Source organism: Poecilia mexicana, unplaced genomic scaffold, assembly GCF_051168715.1.
Source record: "Poecilia mexicana isolate PSO_F unplaced genomic scaffold, ASM5116871v1 scaffold_8, whole genome shotgun sequence".
In the NCBI taxonomy this organism is placed as follows: Eukaryota; Metazoa; Chordata; class Actinopteri; order Cyprinodontiformes; family Poeciliidae; genus Poecilia; species Poecilia mexicana.
This window is the reverse complement of record NW_028263377.1, coordinates 15690958-15712238: the sequence shown is the minus strand read 5'-3', so window position 1 is coordinate 15712238 and position 21281 is coordinate 15690958. Positions and strand designations below refer to the sequence as shown.

The 21281-nt window shown below is 37.1% G+C and overlaps 1 protein-coding gene across 2 annotated transcripts; it reads left to right on the top strand.

Annotated features, from left to right (window-relative positions):
• Positions 1-2070: 2070 nt before the first annotated feature.
• On the top strand, positions 2071-19559 carry LOC106912842 (nuclear GTPase SLIP-GC-like). Of its 2 annotated transcripts, XM_088008350.1 has the most exons (24): positions 2071-2586; positions 6860-7012; positions 7120-7201; positions 8937-9049; positions 9275-9319; positions 9435-9473; positions 11062-11086; positions 11173-11259; positions 11711-11804; positions 13283-13499; positions 13595-13819; positions 14861-15064; positions 15143-15315; positions 15548-15638; positions 15725-15812; positions 15916-16037; positions 16729-16905; positions 16980-17134; positions 17278-17395; positions 17531-17639; positions 17731-17864; positions 18567-18648; positions 18740-18821; positions 18909-19559. In XM_088008350.1, exons 3-23 carry the CDS (start codon positions 7135-7137, stop codon positions 18802-18804), a joined length of 2430 nt encoding a protein of 809 aa, XP_087864476.1. In that variant the 5' UTR covers positions 2071-2586; positions 6860-7012; positions 7120-7134; the 3' UTR covers positions 18805-18821; positions 18909-19559. The 2 variants fall into 2 exon arrangements, with proteins under 2 accessions (XP_087864476.1, XP_087864477.1); XM_088008351.1 differs by lacking the exon at positions 2071-2586 and having other exon boundaries at positions 6126-7012; positions 9444-9473.
• Positions 19560-21281: the final 1722 nt, after the last annotated feature.

Genomic DNA, 21281 nt, shown 5'->3' with positions numbered 1-21281 from the left:
TTGTGTAGTTCTTCAGACTTTGTTTTGAGAGCAGTGTTGTGGGCCTGTGTTGTTAGGAATAACACAGCCCACTTTACTATTTTTCAAGGAAAAGCAAGGAAATCTTCCTCTTCACTGCAAAAAGTCCCCTTTCAAAAACAAGAAAAGAAAGTACAAAAGTAGGGTATAATTTTCTTAAAATAAGAAAAAATTATCTGCCAACAGAAGAAGATAATTTATCTTGTCAAGATTTTCAAAAACAAGAAAAAGGTGTAGTAGCTGTGATGTACATCACACTATCAGTCCTCCTTTCAGAAGATCAGGGCAGGCATGGTTCCAATGGCCAGTAGAAAGTTGGTTTCACGATCAACACAGAGCTGAAAAGTGGTCTTGTTTGATTGAAGTTGTTGGATCATCTGCAAATTGGAGCACAGACAATAAAAAAAATCACAAAACAAACCACGTTTTAGGGACTAATCAGTGTAATGATGAATGTCCGACGATCCAACTCGACATGTTTTCACAAACACTGCCTATGTGACTCAGAGAGGGAATGGGGTTTTAATTAACATTTAAAGCTCAATGCATGTTTTCAATGTTTACCCTCAAAAACAAAAAACATTTTATTAAATGAAAGAAGGACAGATACCACAGAAATAAAAAGACAATTTTATGGGGTGGGTTTTCAAACATCCAAGGATCCACTCCAATGCCCTTGTTTAATATCAGTGCCCCACACTTATATATATATAAAGCATTATCAACAAAGAGTTATTTGTTCTGCAGAAAACCTAGTTTGGACTTGCTTTCAATTTTTCCAGCTTTCCTTTGTCCTGACCGAGCGTGTCTTTTAAAGAAATGACTCTTTAAAAGACGAGAACATTAAGTTTATATCTTATGTAGATTTTAATCACACAGAATAAAGAAATCAAAAGATGCACAGAACAAATACAACCCAAGTTCTGAGGTGATGACATGAGACAAGACTTGTAGACTATTTCTTTTGATAACCTGAGATTGATCCAAATTAATAATCTAAAACTCAACCATGCATAGGGTGGAAATATTATCTTTGTGGGATGTGCATACCCAAAGCTATGTTTGCATGTGTTAATAAAACACAGAACCTTAGAGCTAAAAGTTGCACGCAAGGGAGAGAATGAGAAGTTGAGAGCAGGTAATTTCCATAAACATTTGCCCCAGGACATCACAATAAGCACCTGATATTACAAGCTTGAAACCTCATGATTTATCACTCCCTATATATCTGGGAAAACAAGGAACTGTTTATAAAACAGTTCCTTGTTAATTTGCAACTAAAAGAGTGGTCGTTATAGATACAGTTTCATTTTCTTTATTTTGAAACTGTAGCTCAAGCTGCGGTTTCCAAGCTAGAGCAGCCCGACCCCCACTGTCACTTCTACACTACTGAGTTAACCACAGGTAAAAGAACCAAAGCAACTCTCCAGTTATGTTTTCAAAGAGGAAATAACATTATTACATGATGGAAAGCTGAAAAAAGTTGATTTTACATTCTGCCTCTTTTACTATATGTAGCAAGTTTTATAGCTGTAGACATTTAAAAAAATATGCAACATATTAACTAAAACATACCTGCCAGGGTATTTGTATTTTCACTTTTTTCTATGTAAAAATGACATCTGAAGCGCCGTAGCCCTGAAATTAAACAAGTCTCAGAAGGTAATAAAATTGCTTCGGATGTACCAACTTAGTAATTTGAAACTAGTTGTTACCATACAAGGGAAACAACATGCCTTACTTACATAAATTAAAACAAAGAAAACCCCCTTTTGAATAAAAGTATGGGCCCCAGAGGAACGAATCAGAATTGCTTTTACAGTTCCTCAAAAACGTCTTTGTTTTTTGTTTGTCGTTTCCATTTTTTTTGTCCATTTCCTCTCTCAGGTAAACTCATGTGTTGTTTGTGCTTTGAGTTTTGTGATGTGTTACAATGTGCTCTTGTTGTGACAGTATGCATCTCTCTTGAATAAATGCTGACTATTGGGATGCTGTTACCTCTGTGTGATCTCAGTTTCTTTTGCGCACTGCATTTTCTGAATCTGGGCATGAGAGGATATAACGAGTCAAAAGGTTTTAAAAAGGGTTAATAAGCTTTAAATTTATCCTCTCTTAATAGTGGTTAAAAAGTTTAAAAGGAAAGGAGATAGAAGAACACTAAATGTGTACATTCAACATGGGGGAGAGGAAACAGGCACCGGAGGTAAGACTGATTAAACAGTAGCAAACCAAGAAGCCACAGAAAGTCACAGAGTGTTGAGGAGCACTCGCTCCTCTACCACCACAGAAATAGCAACAAGCATACATCCCACACACACATTTTGCTTGTTTTCTCTTTTTCAAAGTCTACTTCCTGTCCTGTCTTTTCATACTCAGCCACGCCTCTCTGTCTGTTACTAACCTTTGTACCTTGCTGCTCTCCAGTTCCGCATGTAATGCCCCATTTGTTGCTGCGTGATCACCCTTCGTCATTGTCACAAAGTCTGCCACATAATTCATATCATACTATTGTAGATATTTTTCTTTTTCAGTTTTTTTTTTCTGTTTTGTTCTGAACATCAAAAACAGGTAGGATTTTGTTTATACTGTAAAAAGTAAGGAGTTCAATATGAACATATTAGAGATCTACAGACTCTGCAGGACATCTTGAATGCTACACTTGTTTCACTTGATAATTTTTTAACAAAGAAGTAAAGAGGCCTTCTTTTGTTGGGTCATTATGAGTTAAGCTCAAAACCAGAACTTGGTGAATTTTTAAATATTGAAATAACAGTTTTCTAGGAAATAAAATTTTGTTGTGAAAACATTCTTTTTTTTTTTTACTAATTTCAGCAAGCTAAGTGTTTAAACAGAATGAGGTTACCAAAAAACCATTTTGTTTTAATCTAGTCATTTTCAGGTAACTTGTTCTGATTAAATTAAGTTTTAATCTATCAGCATAACTGATGTACTGTTAAAAAAATACATTTAAAATATGCTATTTTTAAAACTTAACCACATGTACAATATTAGATAAAATTAATAGTGTTTTAAATAAGAAAATTCGCTCCAAATTATATCCAAGGTTCAATCAGCATAATTTCTTATGTAGGATATTTCGATTGAAACGCAACACCTCCCCCCCTTCTCTCTCTCTACTTCCCCCTGTCATGTTGAGATTAATTTGTCTAACCCACATGCGCAGAACACACTCTGGAGACGGGTTATGGTTATGGTGATTTATTAAATACAGTGCTAACAGGTATACAAGGTGGTCCGGAACTGGTGCTCGTCTGCGTGGTTCTGGATCTCTGGGTGGAGATAAGACAGGTAAGAGGGGTGCAGTGATCGTGGGATTGCAGTCCAGCCAGAGACCTACTTGCCGGTGAGCCTGTCTGAGCACGGAGAGGTGAACCGCTAGGATCCGGAACTGCAGGCTGGAACAAGGGCGTGAGTATCTCTAGAGGGCGGACAGGTGAGTGGAGGGAGATCTCAGACAGGTGCCGGAAGGGATCCGCTTGACCAGGGATCTGCCGCCGACAGACCTGAGGGCTGGTCTCGGGGACGTGGCCACCAACGGGTAAACTCCGCGGGGTCTCGAGGATCTTAGGTAATCTGACCAGGTTCGTAGAAGTTCGAAGACACTCAGGGCTTCACAGAACGACAACCTAGGAGAAGGCAGCACAAAGGAGGTTACTCGGAGAACAGATGGTCGGAGGTGAGCTACAATGATATTACCATCACAGGCTAACACTCTGGCACTGGAGTGTCGGCGGCTCCATCCTGATAAACCCCTCCAAACGATGGTAAGTGGCAGCAGGTGTGCAGCTCCAGGTTCACGCCCTCCAGAAGGTCCCAGGATGCCCCCTGGTGGAGAAACTAGAGACCCCCCAACCAGCCTTCCCCAGATCCTAACACCCCCTGTCAGAGGAGGGAGATGTGCTACCAGCTCTCTGTCTAACGGGTGAATTGAGTTTCCTAAATCTGCCAGGATCCAGAACTGAAGTAAACTCTGTTTAAGCTGGCGTCGAGAAAGATTAGCCTGGTTTCTGACGACCTCCATCCAGATGTCCCACCCTTTTTCACCCTGTGAAGTAGCCAGATTGAGCAGCAGCAATCAACTAGTTTCACAGAGCACACCTGTTAACGGTTACTCTTTCTCTTTATTACAACTTGCACTTGTTAGTGAACCAGGTTGGTTTTAGTGACTCGGGCGAGTCCCAAGGGTGTTGTTTCAGTTTTGGGCCAAAAGCAACCTATAAAACATTTTCCACTTTTCCCTCCTAGAATCAAACTTCATAGCTACTTTACAACCATCAAAGCACTTTAAGGTGACTCATTAATTGAATGTCCACAACATCTTTTAGATTTTCTTAATATAAAGTATTTTATTAGTAAGGCAATTTTGCAAGGGTTAGTACGGCTTAAATCAGTAACAGAAATAATCAAATAAGTAAAATCAATAATCTAGCCTATCTTTCCCTAATGCTGACACTGTGAACTAAAAAAGGGAAACTTTGAGAGAGACGAACGGAGTTTGGCATCTTGAACCCCAGAACTGGCCTGATGATGAAGAAGATGTTGCAGCAGCAGGAGGCTCCCAGTACAGGAAGAGTACTGACTTAGAGCAGCAGGTCCCGGGCCTCAGGGTAACTTCCTCATGCGCATAGCAATCCTCAGCTTCTTGTCTTGCAGCTCTGTAGCTCCTTTCTCCTTCTCCCATGATCTTTCTGGTCCATCGAGATGTAGACGAGCTGGTCTCACGGAAGGAACACACCAGTTCTTCATCTTTGCCTTTGTTCTTTGCCTTTGTCTTCATCTTTGTCTTTATCTTCATCTTTGCCTTAGTCTTTGGCTTTGTCTTTGGGGTCCCGAACCCAGCTGGTGAGAGAAGTGCAATTTGAAGCCACATGTTGCGGGGCTAACGGGTTGGTCCCCATGTGCAGAACAGTCTTTGGCTCTGTGGCTCCGGCTCTTCTTCAGCTGCAGAGTTCTTTGTCCATCTCGATCTTGGCTCGAAGCTGCCTGGAGGAGCCAACCAAAGATTCCTCTTTTGCACTCACCTTATAAAGGATTTGTCCACCCTTTTGGTGCATTTGCATTGGCTAGCTTTTTTGCTGTGCCTGTCTCATTGGCCGACTACTTGGACCGATGATCACATATCCATCACCGTCTTGGAGACATTATGACCTGATGTCTGTTCTAATGACCCCGAGTTGCTCAACAGTCCTCTTACATCCAACCTTTTCTTAGGAAAGTTTAAGTTCAGCAATAAGGCCTTGGTCATCTCTGCTCTCCCATCACTTCCTCTTTTCCCCTAACCTTTCACCTATCATCTACCTCCAACACAACATCACAGTGACCTTTAATTACAGTTACACATTTTACACCATTTTCAAGTTCAATGTCAAAATCACATTTATAACCTTTTAGTTTCTCTGATTTAGCATTCATTTATAATATTATAATAACCATTACTTATTAGTTACTCTTATTATAATCATAATGTGAGTTATTACAGACATTTCTGAAAAGAAACCAAAAAATAATCCATTATTCTAATTATTTGATACCAAGGATAGGGTTAGAGGGCTCTTTCATTGTTTTCGTTCAAAGTGGCAGCTGTAATGGTGGTCTGCCATGGTGTCAGACTGCCTGGCTTCATGTAGCGGGAGAGAGGGTGAGAGCAGTCACGGTTAGCGTCTTGTGCTTGGTTACTTCTTGCTTGTTGCTCCTTGGTCAGTGTTCATAGTTGAGCGTTAGGGCATTATCTCAATTGTTATGTTTACTGTTGTGCAGACAGTGGTGGTTTGAGCAACATGGACAAACACCCAGGGCGTTATCATTTTAGGGATGGCACAAGACCACCGCGGATCGTAGCACAGAGATGGAAGCAAAGCAGAACAAAGAGTTTGTTTTGCTTTTAATATTGGTTAAATTTATTAAGTGAAGTTGCGCAGCCGATAGAAATTCAGAGACCTGTTGAGGAAGGCTGGACCATGGAAACAGATTTTAATCCTAAATGAATCAGGTCCCATCTGATTCCTGTCTGATTCCGATCTGTTCACTACGTTCCAACTTGAACAGATACAGCATTAATAATACAGCACACAGATGTTTTTTTTTCTTCATTGTGACATATATGTCACACTGTACACTGGTGCGGTTTTGAAGATTTTTTAAAATGACTACATTTTTAAAGTTAGTGGAGAATCACGTCTGTCAACATGTCCAATGTTTTTACATTTTTCTGATTTTAATTTCCATCTATCCCACTCAGACTTTTTTCATCTTGGTCCTGGTAATGGTCTCTAGAATCTACATGGAGTGAGATTTTTTCCAACTTTCCTTTCTCCTGATCAAGCATGTTTTGACATAGGAAAGGAAGGACTCTAAAAGACTAGCAGGTCAAGTTTATATCCACTTCTTTTAAATACTCAGAATAAAGAAAACAGGAGATGCACAAACCAAATATAACGTAAATCCTGAGGTCATGACATAAGAGAAGACTGGTAGACCTTTTTTTTCATAAGCTGAAATTTATCCAAATTAATCTAAAACGAAACCATGTATGAGGTTGGAATTTAAGGTGTGTGCAATGTGCATGTTGATGCAAAGCAAAGTTTGCATATATTTCCTGGTGCAAAGAAACAAAGGAAAACAGAACGAGGTTACATAAGATAACATTTTAAAGAAGTTATGCAAATGATTAACTAGGAAAAAAGATGAGGAAAGCAAAACTTATCATTTTAAACTCTTAAAAACATTGACAGCTTAGTCATTTTATCTTTGTGGTAAAGAATAAGCACTCAGCTACACATTAGAAGCCACTCCTCTAATGTTTTCCCTCCTCTTTTGTCAGAAATCTTCCACACCTTCCTTCTCTGTTTTCAGAAACAGTGAACAGCCTCTTTGCAGATAATCTGGTGAAATTCCACTTCAGATTTTAAATTGTTTTCAAAACTTACCTCCTTTTTGACCTAAAATCTTTTGTCTTCGTCAGTTTCATTAACAGGTAAGACTTTTCCTTTTTAAGTTTTAAATTGGAGTTTTGTACAGATTATTCTAACTACATGAAAATATGTTAAGCTGCTGATTAAGACATCACGCTTTCTCTTTCAGTTTCTTGTTTACGTCATGGATGACTTTGTTTGCAAGATATTAAATGACTGGGGCCTAAGCGAGTGGATAGAAACATTTAGAGGTCAAGTATAGCATTTCTTTACTATAGTGTTTTAAGGAAATGCAACATCTTTATATTGCAAAAGAAATTCAATCTATGTCAATCCACTTAACCAGCTGTTATATCATTTTTTTATGCATAAATGTGGCACTTAAAGCTGTAGTTATTACAACAAATCCTTTACACCTCATTATATATAAAGCAAGATTCTGACATAAATGTGCTTATTAAGCAAGACAATACAATAATCACAGAAAAGTCAGCGTGCAACACACCAGACCTAAAACAGAAAGATTCAAGATGCCAAACGACTTCACATGAATTACATCAACAGTGTCAGGTCTCCTAGACATAAAAGCTTGTGGTTATGAATTGTAGATTATATGAAATACAGAGGGACGATAAAAGGTAAAACAAAAAAGTTGTTTTAGGGATAATAATAGTTGTGGAATCAGTAATTTTGTAAAAATTAATGATGTCTTGATGTAGGATTTTATGTTTCTATTCATTAAATGTACATAAAGTAGTGCACCTCCCACATTTTAGGAATAAAATGTTGCTATAGCAACAGGTTAATTTCTTCCTTTAAAAAAAAATGTGGATGCATCATTAGCATGTAAATGACTAAGTGTGAACATCATGGACCATACCAGAAGTATTGTTTACTGGCTGCAAATTATGACATTACAAACAATCTTAGTGTTAAGCGCTGAATGTCGCTGTGTTATCAAAGATGTTACAACAATACCAATGGATTTTGCTGTTAAAAAATCAATTAAATTCAGCGCAAATTCAAATGTAACGTTTGGCCCTGACAAAATCATTGACATGCCCTTTTGGGCAAACAGAAACTGTAATGGTTCACTAGAGGGACCCAGAAATTCAGCCACGACACAGGAGTGAGCAGAAAACTCAAATATTTATTAAAAAGCAGCTAAAGCCGGACACACTGGATCGTCAGCTGCAGCACTGCGAAGGGGGCGGAGAAGAGAGATCGGTGACTGGAGAGATAGCAATGAAGGGATCTTGTTAGTGTGTATGAAGGGAACACTAACCTGGCTTGGCGGTCCGGTACAGCGGTGATCAGCTGAGGGACGAGGAGACAGCAGATGCTGCGCTGACGCAGGGCGCAGGAGGAAGCGCCTGGAGAGGGGAAGCGCTGATACTGGGCAGCGCACTACTGGGTGAAACAGCAGAAGGGCCAAATCCAGATCCGAATACTTAGTCAGACGAGCTGAGGTCATGCACAGTGGGACAGAGAGCAGAATCCGTGAGCAGAGTCTACGAGACAGGCGTGGATCGAGATCCGAAGGGCAAATAGCAACAGTCCGACAAGGGCGAGGCAAAAGGGGTAGATCCGTGGAACAAAGCGTGGTAGAAACGATGAGGGCGAGACAGGAGTGCTGGAAAACTACTAGCTGAAAGCGTTCGAGAATCTGGCGGCTTGGTAGTGACTGAGAAGGGCTTAAGAAGGGAAACAATCAGGGAGTAACACAGGTGCGGGGAATAACGGGGATGAGGGGTGTGACATGGATAAGCTCAAACAAAAACAAAAACACAGAACACCATGTGAACATCACAGAAACATCCAATTTCAAGTCACTGATTTCTTGAACTACTGATGTTGTAAAGACCAACTACGGCCTTTATTATTTTGAGTCTAAGACATTTGTAACCCTGCTCTTTATGAAACATCTTATTCAACTTTAAAATTTAATTTTCATCACTTATTAACAAACCACTTTTTTCATTAAAGAACAAGGCATTAACAAGAAAAATCTGTACTGCCTCGAGGATCAAGACATTGAAAAATTGTTTTCCAAAGTGGGACCAAGAGCAGATTTCAGAAAGAAACTGAGACTGTTAAAGGTAATTTGCTGCACTACATGACATGCAGGCTTGTTTTAGTAACACCATTCACAATCTATGCAAATATATTGAATTTCACCCAAACTTTTAGATTGTGCTTATAAGTAAAACTAAATATATAATTATAGTCAATATATAATGCATTATACATTATAGTCACAACACTGACGATAATCTTATGGATTCTTGGACATTTGCAAATGACATCAATGTCCTTGTCTCCAGGAAGGACAACACAGAAATGAGGAGACATTGCCTATAACTGTACCAGTAAGATCAACAGATTACACTAAATGTTAATTACAGCAATCAATAAAAACACTGAGTTGGATTGAAATTATAACATTAATGTTTTACCTGTATATCACTACATTATTTTATTTGGATTGAACAGGAGCCGAAAAACACAGCTGTTCAGGCTGAGGTAAGTATGACAGTTTTGTCTGTAGCTAAATTTCAATTATCTATGTTGAATACCTGGCTGTTTTACACAAAGTGGTTTATATTTTGTTTTAAATAATTTTTAAAATAACTCATCTTTCATTAAGTTCTTAATCAAATATGTCATCCAGGGTCTCTGCACATCACACCAACTAAAGACAAGGAGGCTTATATCTTCTCCCCTGGAATGAGTGTAAACTATCCCTACACTGTTCCTTAATATTCCTGCACTTAAGCTGAGCCTAAACTACATGCTGTCACAGCAAACTCCCATTCTTCATAAATAAATGTCTCCAAGCCTTAGACTAGCAGTTCTGAAAGTTTTGAAGACTGACTGTCTTTGGAGGAAGATCAATTTTCATCACCTCCTTTTACATCACAGTTAGTGTTTGTGTTGATGTTGTTGCTTCTGGTCAGCCTCAGGTTTAGAACTTTAACATAGATGAAAATCAGATTGCTTCAACTGTATTTTTTCAGCAAAAATAGAAGCAAAAGATGTCCGTCTTTCCAGAACCTGCATAACTTGTAAGTGAAAGATAAACTCAGTTGGCCAAAAAGTGAATTATTTTACAGCATTAGTGTATGCAAAAATAATAATTAAAAAAAGTGTATTCCTCTGTTCACAGGAAATTAAATCATGTCACTCGTCTCATAATTTAGTTTCCTTCTTTTTAAGTGCTTTGACCTAAGGGTTTTGCAGTTGTGAAACTTTGAGGACAATATGCTGCATTATTAGCTGAGAACAAAAGGACATTGAATATGAGTTGTTGTTACGTCCACCAATGGCTTCTGATTTTCTGTGAAGAAAAAGAAAGTTAAATGCCCTCAGTTTCCCGTGTCCCCAAAAAAAGAAAAACAAAACCCCAAAAGTAGTAACAGAAAGTTGGACCTGGTGAGCCGATCAAACAGAACAAAACAGTACAGCAGGGGGCCAACCCTATAAAGGGCCGTCGGAGCCCCTACTAGTACCGAACTAAACCAAAAAATGACCTAATACAAAAGAAAGACCGAAACCAGGACAACCGGTCCCACCAGGCTAAAATCACAATGAAAAAGCAAACAAACAAAAGCAAACAGCAATACCGCATGGCAGGCTGGAAACGTCAGCTGCGGCCCACAACGACTGGACTTTCGCGCGCTGCGTCAGGACGCGTCCCCGGTGGTGGTGGAGCGAGCTGAACGGTGGATCACCAACAAGCCGAAACCCAGCCTATTTATAGGCGAACCAACAGCATCACAAATTAACATAATCAAATGACCAAAAATAAAAAAAATATCCAAACTCTTTCAAAATATATTAACAAAAGGTCATTCAACTAAAGTCAAGAAAACAAAGAAAAAATAGACAAAAACCATCACAATGTGCCCAAAGCACATAACAGTTGTTGAGACTTCTACCTTTTAACTGTAATTATGATTCAGTGATCAGCTTTTAACAATTTTGCTAGAGATACTAAATCTCTCTTTACTGTCTACTAAGGGGTGAATTAGTTGCTGCATTACAAAAGCTTAAAAAGTGTTTTTCCCATTACATTATGTGAAGATAGTTAAATAAATATGTTCATTCTCAGGTACAGCCATCCACAAGTGATGCAGGTGAGAATTACAGTTTCTTACATATGTAACTTGTTGCAAAAGCAAATCCGACTGAGAAATACGACATTTTCTCTTTTCAAAAAAAGGAAAGCGAAAGCTGGATCAGGAGGAGTTAAACAAAAGGGAACCAACAGCAAAACGGTTTCGCAGGAGTATGTCACCATCCTTGCCAGGTAATTCTTCAAAAGCATGGCAAACAGGCAGTAAAGAGGATGACAGGCTGTCACAATCCAACTTACAAAGCATTAAAATTGAGTTAATTTTACTGCAGATGTTAATTTGCAGATGTCAGTTGCAAATTTAATTATTTTTGTTGGATGACTCATAACTAGTACTGTGATTGTGAATAAATTAGAGGTGTATGTTGTTTAGAAACACATCTAATGCAAAAAAAATAACAGAAACTTCAAACCACAGGAATGTGAGCAAGTTCAGACAGAGATAGCAGGAACAGCATCTTGTTCAGATGATCGCATGCAGAACTCAGTGTTAAACCACTCTCACCTCACAGTTTATGATGCATTTGTTGTCAATATTCAAAACTTTGTCTGATTTATGAAATGTGTTATCACTGTGTGAAAGCCAGGTCAAATGTATTTTTTCTCTTATTTGTTTTAATAACAGAACAAAGGATAAAGTCTGATGTGAAAAATGTAATGACAGATGTTTTGGTTAAACTACACTATCAAGAAAACACACAGCTGAATTCTTTCCTAAGGTGAGTACATTTGGTGTCTGCTTGAGGAGTTGTTATGATTTCTATTCAGATTACCTTGGTCTTTTGGGCTATGGCTACCAGAACAAGAGCGGGATCAGTCTATTGGCTGTCCCATACAAAGCAATCATTATCTGTTAAGAGTCTCTTCTCTCATCTGCATCCTACCGCTTCCCCCTTAACTCCTCGTCTTTCTCAAAACACAAAGGCCTGCTCTTTGTGTTTTGTTTTAACCTCTAAAATCTTTTTTTTTTAATGGACAATTGCAAACCAAACCATGTTCATTAAGAAGGTTCTTCTACCTTTGTCTCTAGTAAAGGATGACTTGTTTGCCTGATCACTTTAGGTAAATGTAGTAAATAAGGGGATCAACATCTCTTAAGGAAATCCGGAGGCCAGAGAGCTCATTTGGGCAGCCTCACCATCTGATGGCTGGACTCAAACACAGATGGTATTGCTAAGTAATATGGAAGTCTGAATATACAGAAAACTTTGAGTTTGAGGAAGTGAAACATTTATGGCAAGAATCATACACTTCATTTAACCAAACCCCAACTCCTGAAGGATGCAAACATATTTCTAATGCACAGGCTAAACTGCACTTTACAAACTACAGGTCTGACCACAAACTGTTCTTCAAGTTTTGTGGAGATTTTAGTCAAGTCTGAAGACGCTTTTGTTTTTCAATCCCACTGATCCAGGCATGTGGAAAATACAATTTACTATTGTTGTCATATGGGTGTGGTTGAGGTGGTGAGGAGAGACGCAGAGACCCAGGTTATGGTGAAGATGATGATGAATTTAATGATGAAGCTCAATAGTCCAAAACAGGCGGCACGGCGGAGAAGTTAGCACACAGCTAAAGACCGGTAGCACTGACAACAAGACTGAGAAGAGAGCGAAGCTAACCAGGACTATGCAGTTCTACTGGATTGCTGAGACGTACTAAGACATTAGACAAGGACCTGACAAGAGACAGAGACAACAGGTGGACTTAAATACACAGGGAGATAATCAAGGGAACAACACACACCTAGGAACAATCAAGGGCTGACAGGACAACACAGAGACTCAGGGAAACAGGACTAAACACAGACAATCTCAAAATAACTATACAGAAAAACACGGATCATGACAATTGCTACATTAACAACACAAAAAATAATATCCTGAAATTTCTGAAGAGTTTCAGTCTTTATGTTGCTGTTGTTTCATATTTCCCCCAGTTGTTGATGACTGTATTTGCTGTGTAATGATGGAACAAGTAAAATGCCTCCTCATCCTAACAGATATGTTTCTACAAAATCTTTCAAAATCTTTTCCAACCTCCTTGTATTTACAAAAGACTTCAAAAGTTAATATTCTCAGGTTCAGATTCCTGTTACAATACAGTTCTAAATACAAATACAAATGCTAAAACCTGCACATCAATAAATATGTTTTAAAAGTTAATAAATCAACACATCTTTATCTTTTCACAGGGATAAAATCAGGAATCTGGAGACAGACAGAAGAGAACTGGTTGGTGTTTTTGGTAAAACTGGAGCTGGAAAGACCAGTTTGATAAACGCTGTCATTGACGAGAGGGAACTTTTGCCGTCGGGAGATGTCAATGCATGTACTTCAGTCATGATAAAAGTGGAGGCGAACATGTGTAACACAATGTATGAGGCACATATTGAATTTATCACAAAAGAGGTAAAGGAACTATATAAATATTCCTTCCTATTTCACATGAAGAACTGAAGAATCACAATGTATTAGAGCTAATCATGATTTTATTTTACGTTTAGGAATGGAAAGATGAGTTGTGGTCAGTGAGTCAGCTTCAAGAGAATACCACAGATCAGAAAAAAGATGATGAGGATGATGATTATCAGGATGTTGCTGATAAGCTATCGGCACTCTATGGAGAGGAATGGAAAGAGAGATCTTCTGAACAACTAATGGATCCGAAATATTTTAAAGAAATACCAGAATTTCTTCAATCGACAGAAAAGATACTCTCATGTGAAACAGTAAGAGTGAAATTGTGAATGGATTGTTGAAAGTGTTACTATGGAAAACCGGGACAGACAAAATCAGGAATAACTAGAAATATATAAGTGGTTTCATTTAATCATTTATATGCCACAAATAATAAGGAAAGACAATGGCAGTTTAGTTATATTTTATTAATATATGAAGTTAAACCACTTGAAAATGGCCACAAATGTTGTTAGGAATGTATGAAACATGGAGAGAAGGTTTGCTGACAACAATGTGCAACCTGAACATCTAATGCTGCCCATCCTCTTTAATAAAAACACAATGGATCTTATTTATAAAGGATTGTGTAGGATCCATTCTAAAAGTATGTATGCGTATGTAAACACCCGATAGGTGTGTATGTAAGCAGCTGGTTGAACACATGACTCTTCAATTTTCCTTTACAAATCACACCCAAAGCTAAATATTTGCGCAGAAGTTTCCATCTCCTGCTTTGCAAGACACACACCCACATTTAAACAGAAATTGTTTATGCACAGCAGCTCATGTACTATATTTCTGTGTTTATTCAAGTACTAATTTGTGGACTAAGTCGATAAATAATGTCACTGTCTGCAGTTCATATTTTTAAATAAGTATATTTTCAAAGAAGTTACAGGAATGATCAGGAATTTGTGAAATATTTGAAAGTTGAAGTATAACAGCACTTTGCACCAATATGTTTCTGGTTGAATAACCTAAACAACAAAGTGAAAACAATAAATATCTTTCTTGTCAAGCGTATCTGTCTATTCAATAATTTAGCAGCAAAAAGGGGTGTTGAATTAAAAATGTTCCTTATAGTTTTCAATTAAAATGTGATTATTTGCAATTAATTAATTACAGACCTTGCGATTAACTCAATTAAAAATGTTAATTGAGCCCAACAACCATTTTCCATATTATTTCTGGTTTTGCAAGTCCTTAGCCTCCATACTTTATGGAGAGGAACATTTCTCAATGAAATTTGTAAACTTATTCTTGCAAATTAAACCAATTTCCCATGTTTACCTTCTTTCCATTTTTTGCAGGCTAAAGAGCTATCTGCTAAAATGATTAAATACACAAGAACTGAATCAAATCATGGAGGAGAAAGAGGCATAAAGAGGTGGTATTGGCCTCTTGTGAAGTGTGTGACTGTCAAAGTGCCACATGATTTTCCCCAACACATCACTCTTGTGGATCTTCCTGGAAATGGAGACCGTAACAAGAGCAGAGATACAATGTGGAAAGGGGTAACGTATTGCTATATAAAGAAAACAGAAACATATCAACACATATTATCGATCATTATATCTTTATATCTGTTCCAGATTGTTGGAAACTGCTCTACTGTGTGGATTGTCACTGAAATCAACAGAGCAGCAACAGAGAAAGAATCCTGGGAAATCTTGAAGAGTGTCAGTAGTCTCCTAGGAAACGGTGGGGAGTGCAGAGACATTCACTTTATCTGCACAAAATCTGATGTTATTGACTCGACTGATCAGTAAGTGAGATGAGGTCATAAAAGTGAGCAATTAAATTGAATATTTAAGACATGCTCTTAAAAATTAGTAATTGGGAAACACAACTGGAGTCTCGTTCACAAATCTTCATCCTCTAAACTATAAAGGTTGAACTTGTCAATAAATAGGATTTGTGATGGATCAGGATTATGTGTAGAATCAAAATTCTTCAGCTGAAGCAACTCTAAGGATCAATATGTCTTTTTCCATCAGCTCAGCTGATCTTCAGGCCGAAATCCTCAGAAGAAACATTAAAGTAAAGGACGCGGTGCACAACGAATTCAACAAGCTACACAAGATTAAGGTGAGCTTCGCATGTCAAGACAACAACTAAAAGAAATATGTCTAAATAAGTAAATAAATAAAAAGAACAAAATCTGTTTTATCTAGAAACACTTCGGTGATGACTCTTTCAAAGTGTACACAGTGAGCTCCAAGGAGTTTCTGAAACCAAAGGTTCTCAGTGCAGAGAACACTGGTATGTTAAATTTCTCATTTCTCTGAGCACTTTGTTGGTAACTCTCACCACTCTGACTGTGACACTGTTGAAATAAGAGTTAATAATGGTTTTGCTTTCACAGAAATCCCCAAGCTTCAAGATTTTTTGCAAAATCTCAATGACAGTCACTCAGAGACGCTGAACTATGTTTCTGGAGCTGATGGGATTCTCTCTTTGATTCATGGAGCCAGGTTAAGAAAAGAGGTGAGTTTCCTCAAACTTCAAGGTCTCTCCATGACCTTTCACCTCCACATCACTGATGTTTCTGCACATCATCACTTCTTCACAGACTGAGACCCAAGTTTTTTGTCTCTCTCATTTCTACCATTAGATTGGAAGTTTAAAGTTGAGTAGGCTATCTCACCTCCAGTATCAGCTGCAACACAAATTTTCTATCTATTTTCAAAGCCAGTTCACTTTTTAATATGTAATGCTCTTAATTGCCATTTTCTGCATGTCATTTGATATTTCTTTTTATTTATTAATTTAATTATTGTGCAGCTCTTTCAAACTATTCCAGCTTCCTCCCACAGTCAAAAAATATGACCATCAGGTTGATTGATCTCTCTAAATTTTCCTTAGGTGTTAGGGTGTGTGTATATATATGCATGATTGTTTGTCCAGTCTGTGTCTTTGTTGGAAGATGGATGGATTATTGTGCAGCATCATTTAAGATCTTGAAAGACGTTTTTGAATAACCTGTTTATTTCTTCTTCTTCTTCTTTTTCTTCTTCTTCTTGTTCTTCTTCTTCTTCTTTTTATTATTATTATTATTATTATTATTATTATTATTATTATTATTATTAAAACAAGTTTCAGAGGCAAGATTAATTACTCTGTCATAAACAGCTACCAGTTTTTACAGCATGTGCTAACAAGGAGTTGTCTTTTTCAGCCTGGACTACACACAGAAGTATGTGAAAAGCTTGAGAGAAACATGGCCCTTCAACTTGGTCCAGTCCAAAGAGAAATGGGAAGAGCTTGCCTGGTTTTTGAGAAACACCTGTGTCAAGGGGTTGAACGAGCTAAATTCTCATGTGAAAAAAAGCTGCATAACTTCCTATATCCTCGGGTATGGTGCTTGGCAGTAACCACAGAGTTAATTTAAATTTTCTGTTGTGCTTGAAATGATGCCTTGTTTTTAAGGGAAAGAGTGGTAGTGGTTATCACAGAACATTAAAGTGTGTTTTCAAAAGTGGTGGAGTCTACAAACCCAAAAAGGGAAAACAAATAAACCTCAACATGAAACTCTCTTCGTTCCTGACTGACAGCATTGATGAGGAATTCAGGAAAACCTTCCCGTAAGAACTTAATACGCATGAAAAGTATTGTTCAACTCTGATGAAAGTGTAAAATTTGTACATCCACAATACAAGGGTATATTAAAAGAAAATTATGATAAAGTACCATTTGTGAATGACTTCAACATATCAAAATGTTTCAGAAATGAACGAAAATGTGGCCCATTCAATGGTGCCATTGACAAGTTTTCACTTAAAACTGAAAGTCTGAAGGAAAAGTACAAAGATGTGAAACTGCAGCTGATTTTTCTCCAGACTGAGGTAAATGATAGAGAAAAGATGTATAGCACATACATCTTTCATTTAGCATTGGAACAGTTTATGAGATTTAAAAAAAAAGCTATTTTCTCTTTAGTTTTTTTCATGGTAAAATTCCTTTTCTTACTTGTCTCACAGGAGGAAAAAATTAAGAAAAAGCTGAACAAAAAGATTAAAGATCAAAAGAAAATAATGTACAACAGCCTGACAGAGACAATTGAGGAGACCATGCAAGAGTGCTACAAGAGTGAGAATTTCTATCATTACAAAAACTTTATTTTACAGTAAAACATATTTAAAAACTTTCTTACCAATTGTGATTGATCTCTGTGTTGCAGCTGCAGCAGGATACTCGGGTCCTGGTATGCTGCAGAAAATGAGAGAAACAGTCTCAAGACATGTTCTTGTATCAAAGGGCACCATGTTTGCACAGGCTAAAAACGTCATGCTGAACCACCTGCTGAGCTTAAGGGTTTGTCCTTATTTTGATATTGAAACAGCATCTATGCTGCCCAGCAAGAGCTAAATCTGAACTATCTGTGTAAAAAGTATATCAGAAACAAAGTCCTCCATGATGCCATGCAATCTAATAAGGTACCCACAGTACTCAGTAGAATAAAATGGCCCACAGCATTAGAAATCTTAACCTAACAGGGCATGAGGTACTATTTTCTAGCTATCGTTTGTTGTATTTCACATTAACCTGGAGTGTTTGCAGCTTGGAAAGCTCAATTTCTATATGACCAATTTACACACTTCCAGTCAGAAACCTTAATGTGGTTTTTCTGGCAATAAATTTGTAGTAAAAGATCCTAGACAACATGTCTGACTGAAAGTCCTGCTTTTTCATAAGACCAGATACATCGATAAGTGTGGCAGTCTTAGATTATGGTATTGCACAAAACAAAGTGTATTAAAACTTTTAATAAATTGAGTTTATTAAAACTTTGTTTTGTGCAAAAAATCTTTTATATTCTTTAGAAGAATCTAAATTTTTTTTTATTCTTTTAGATTCTTTAGCAAAAAGAATCTAAAAAGGAAATCTATTGATTTCCCCCTGCAATTACTCATACATATATGAGTAATTGCAGAGGGTGCTGCATGTGTAAATTAGTTTGTCTTTAATCCAGCTTTAGACTTCTACCTAAAAATAAAGATTTTAATGTTAAATTAGGTGGAAATTTTGAAAACAATGGACGACACATTGAACAACTCCATTGACCTCTCACTCAGATCAGACGGTCATTCGATTCCAGGTAAATCAAGACTTATTTGTGTTTAAAATGTGGCCTGAAAGACATTCTGTAAATATTTGATGTTACATTTAATCAAAACCTGCTTTGTTAGATGTTTCAGCAGAGTTCGCAGTGGTAAAGACAATCTACAATGACCTTAAGAATGACTCAAATTAGGAAATCTCGTGAAAAGGGTAAAGTATTGAATTTTATTTTCAGCATTACTGATCAATGGTGTATATGATTTGAATAAAACATCTTCCTGTCTTTCAAATTGACAGCTCATCTGAAGTCATGACAAGGACCACCATAAGGAATACTGAAACAACTTTGCTCCAAGATTATTAATTTAAAACAAAATTTAGTAATTATTATAGTAATTAATGATTTCTTAAAAAGCCATAGTTGTAAAAAATTTAAAAACGTCTGTTTTTTTTACTTTGGAAGACTTGACACTTGTTTTAGTAAATGACTGTTTGTTAAACTGGAGAAAGAAACATGTCACAAGTGAAGCTTTAGATAAGACTGAATCTTATTACTGTATAATAAACATGAAGCATTTCAAATGTTTCACAGACGATTATCAAAGTTTTCTTTAATCAATGTAGAATCACTTATTCAAGGTTTCAGATTGTATGCATGTTCTATACAAAGCTAGTTTTAGCATGCCTGAAAACCAATAAAATGCACCACTTTTGTGTTTAACAAATAAAGATTTTAATTCGTTTCAAACTGTGTTAAAAATAGACAGTTTTGGTTGTACATGTTTTTATATTTAGCTGTTTCTTGCTTTGGTAAAAGTTGTAATAAATAATATGAATTGTTTTGTTTTTTTTTCACACTGTATGACGGACACAAACAAGCCTTACTCCTCCCTAAGATAAAATCCATCTTTTGAAAACAAACCTAACAATAAAAGAAAGTGCCACACCTCTAAGTGTATGCTTAAACGTCGTATGAAGAAGGGTTTCTGGGTTAGTAATCATGAGTGTCTTCTTCAGAATCTTCACCATGTGGATTTTCAGCCTCATCCTCCCACAGGAAACTTTATAAACTTTATATTGGGACAAAAGATAAGATGGAGGTGTAGGGAATTTTGTCACTAATAGCCGTAGTGATACATTTTGGAAATAGGTGCCTCACACATGCAATGCAACATATAAGATTAATACGGTTACTGGTACAATGAAGAGGTATCTAAACCTGAATAATGTGCAATTCTTCAGACTTTGTTCTGGGACCAGGGGTGGGTCTGGTTATGAAGTCATCTGGGTCTGTGTTGTCTGGAATAAAACACACAGCAGCACACTTCATCTTTTTTAGCTAAAAGGAAATCAAGAGACGATCCAGCTTTTCCCCTTAGTGGCACCAGAACCTGCTGCAAAAAGCTGTTGTATTTCAATATGTGCGCAGCAGTCGTTCTTTACTCTGCTTCACTCTCACCTCTGCATCACGATCTACTCAGCTTGGATGCAGTGTGCAATAAAGAGCGGCGTTAAGTGAAGTTGCGCAGCCGATAGAAATTCAGAGACCTATTGAGGAAGGCTGGACCATGGAAACAGATTTTAATCCTAAATGAATCAGCTCCCATCTGATTCCTGTCTGATTCCGATCTGTTCACTATGTTCCAACTTGAACAGATACAGCATTAATTATACAGCACACAGATGTTTTTTTTTTTGTCACTGGTGCGGTTTTGAAGATTTTTTAAAATGACTACATTTTTAAAGTTAGTGGAGAATCACGTCTGTCAACATGTCCAATGTTTTTACATTTTTCTGATTTTAATTTCCATCTATCCCACTCAGATTTTTTTCATCTTGGTCCTGGTAATGCACTCTAGAATCTACATGGAGTGAGATTTTTTCCAACTTTCCTTTCTCCTGATCAAGCATGTTTTGACATAGGAAAGGAAGGACTCTAAAAGACTAGCAGGTCAAGTTTATATCCACTTATGTACATTTTAAATACTCAGAATAAAGAAAACAGGAGATGCACAAACCAAATATAACGTAAATCCTGAGGTGATGACATAAGAGAAGACTTGTAGACCTTTTTTTTATAAGCTGAAATTTATCCAAATTAATCTAAAACGAAACCATGTATGAGGTTGGAATTTAAGGTGTGTGCAATGTGCATGTTTCTGCAAAGCAAAGTTTGCATATATTTCCTGGTGCAAAGAAACAAAGGAAAACAGAACCACAGGGTTAAAAGTTGCACGTAAGGGTGAGAGTCAGGGATAAAGCATTTGCCCCAGGACATTACAATAAGTATCTGATGATACCAGCCTGAAACGTCTTGATTTACCGCTCCATGGAATAAAAAGGAACCGCTCATAAAACACTTCCTTATTAATTTCTAATTAAAAGAGTAGTCGTTATGATAAACATCCTCTATACAATGCATCAGAGGGAGAATCAAGAACACTAGAAATTACATTTAATGTCACTTAATGATCTCATTCTGGATTGCGTTACTGTTTATGAAAAGACAAACTAGTTTTTTGTAGTTTTTTTATATGTTTTTTGATAGAAGTGGATAGAAAACAGCTCTAGTCTTCGCATATATATATATATATATGTATAATGTTTTATGTGTGTGTGTGTGTATATATATATATATATATATATATATATATATATATATATATATAT

Coding starts and splice junctions, on each gene's coding strand:
- LOC106912842 (XM_088008350.1), top strand. CDS start 7,135: ATGGATGACTTTGTTTGCAAGATATTAAATGACTGGGGCCTAAGCGAG. Junction 11,260..11,710: donor TATGTCACCATCCTTGCCAG/GTAATTCTTCAA, acceptor TTTTAATAACAG/AACAAAGGATAAAGTCTGAT. Junction 17,135..17,277: donor GAATTCAGGAAAACCTTCCC/GTAAGAACTTAA, acceptor AAAATGTTTCAG/AAATGAACGAAAATGTGGCC.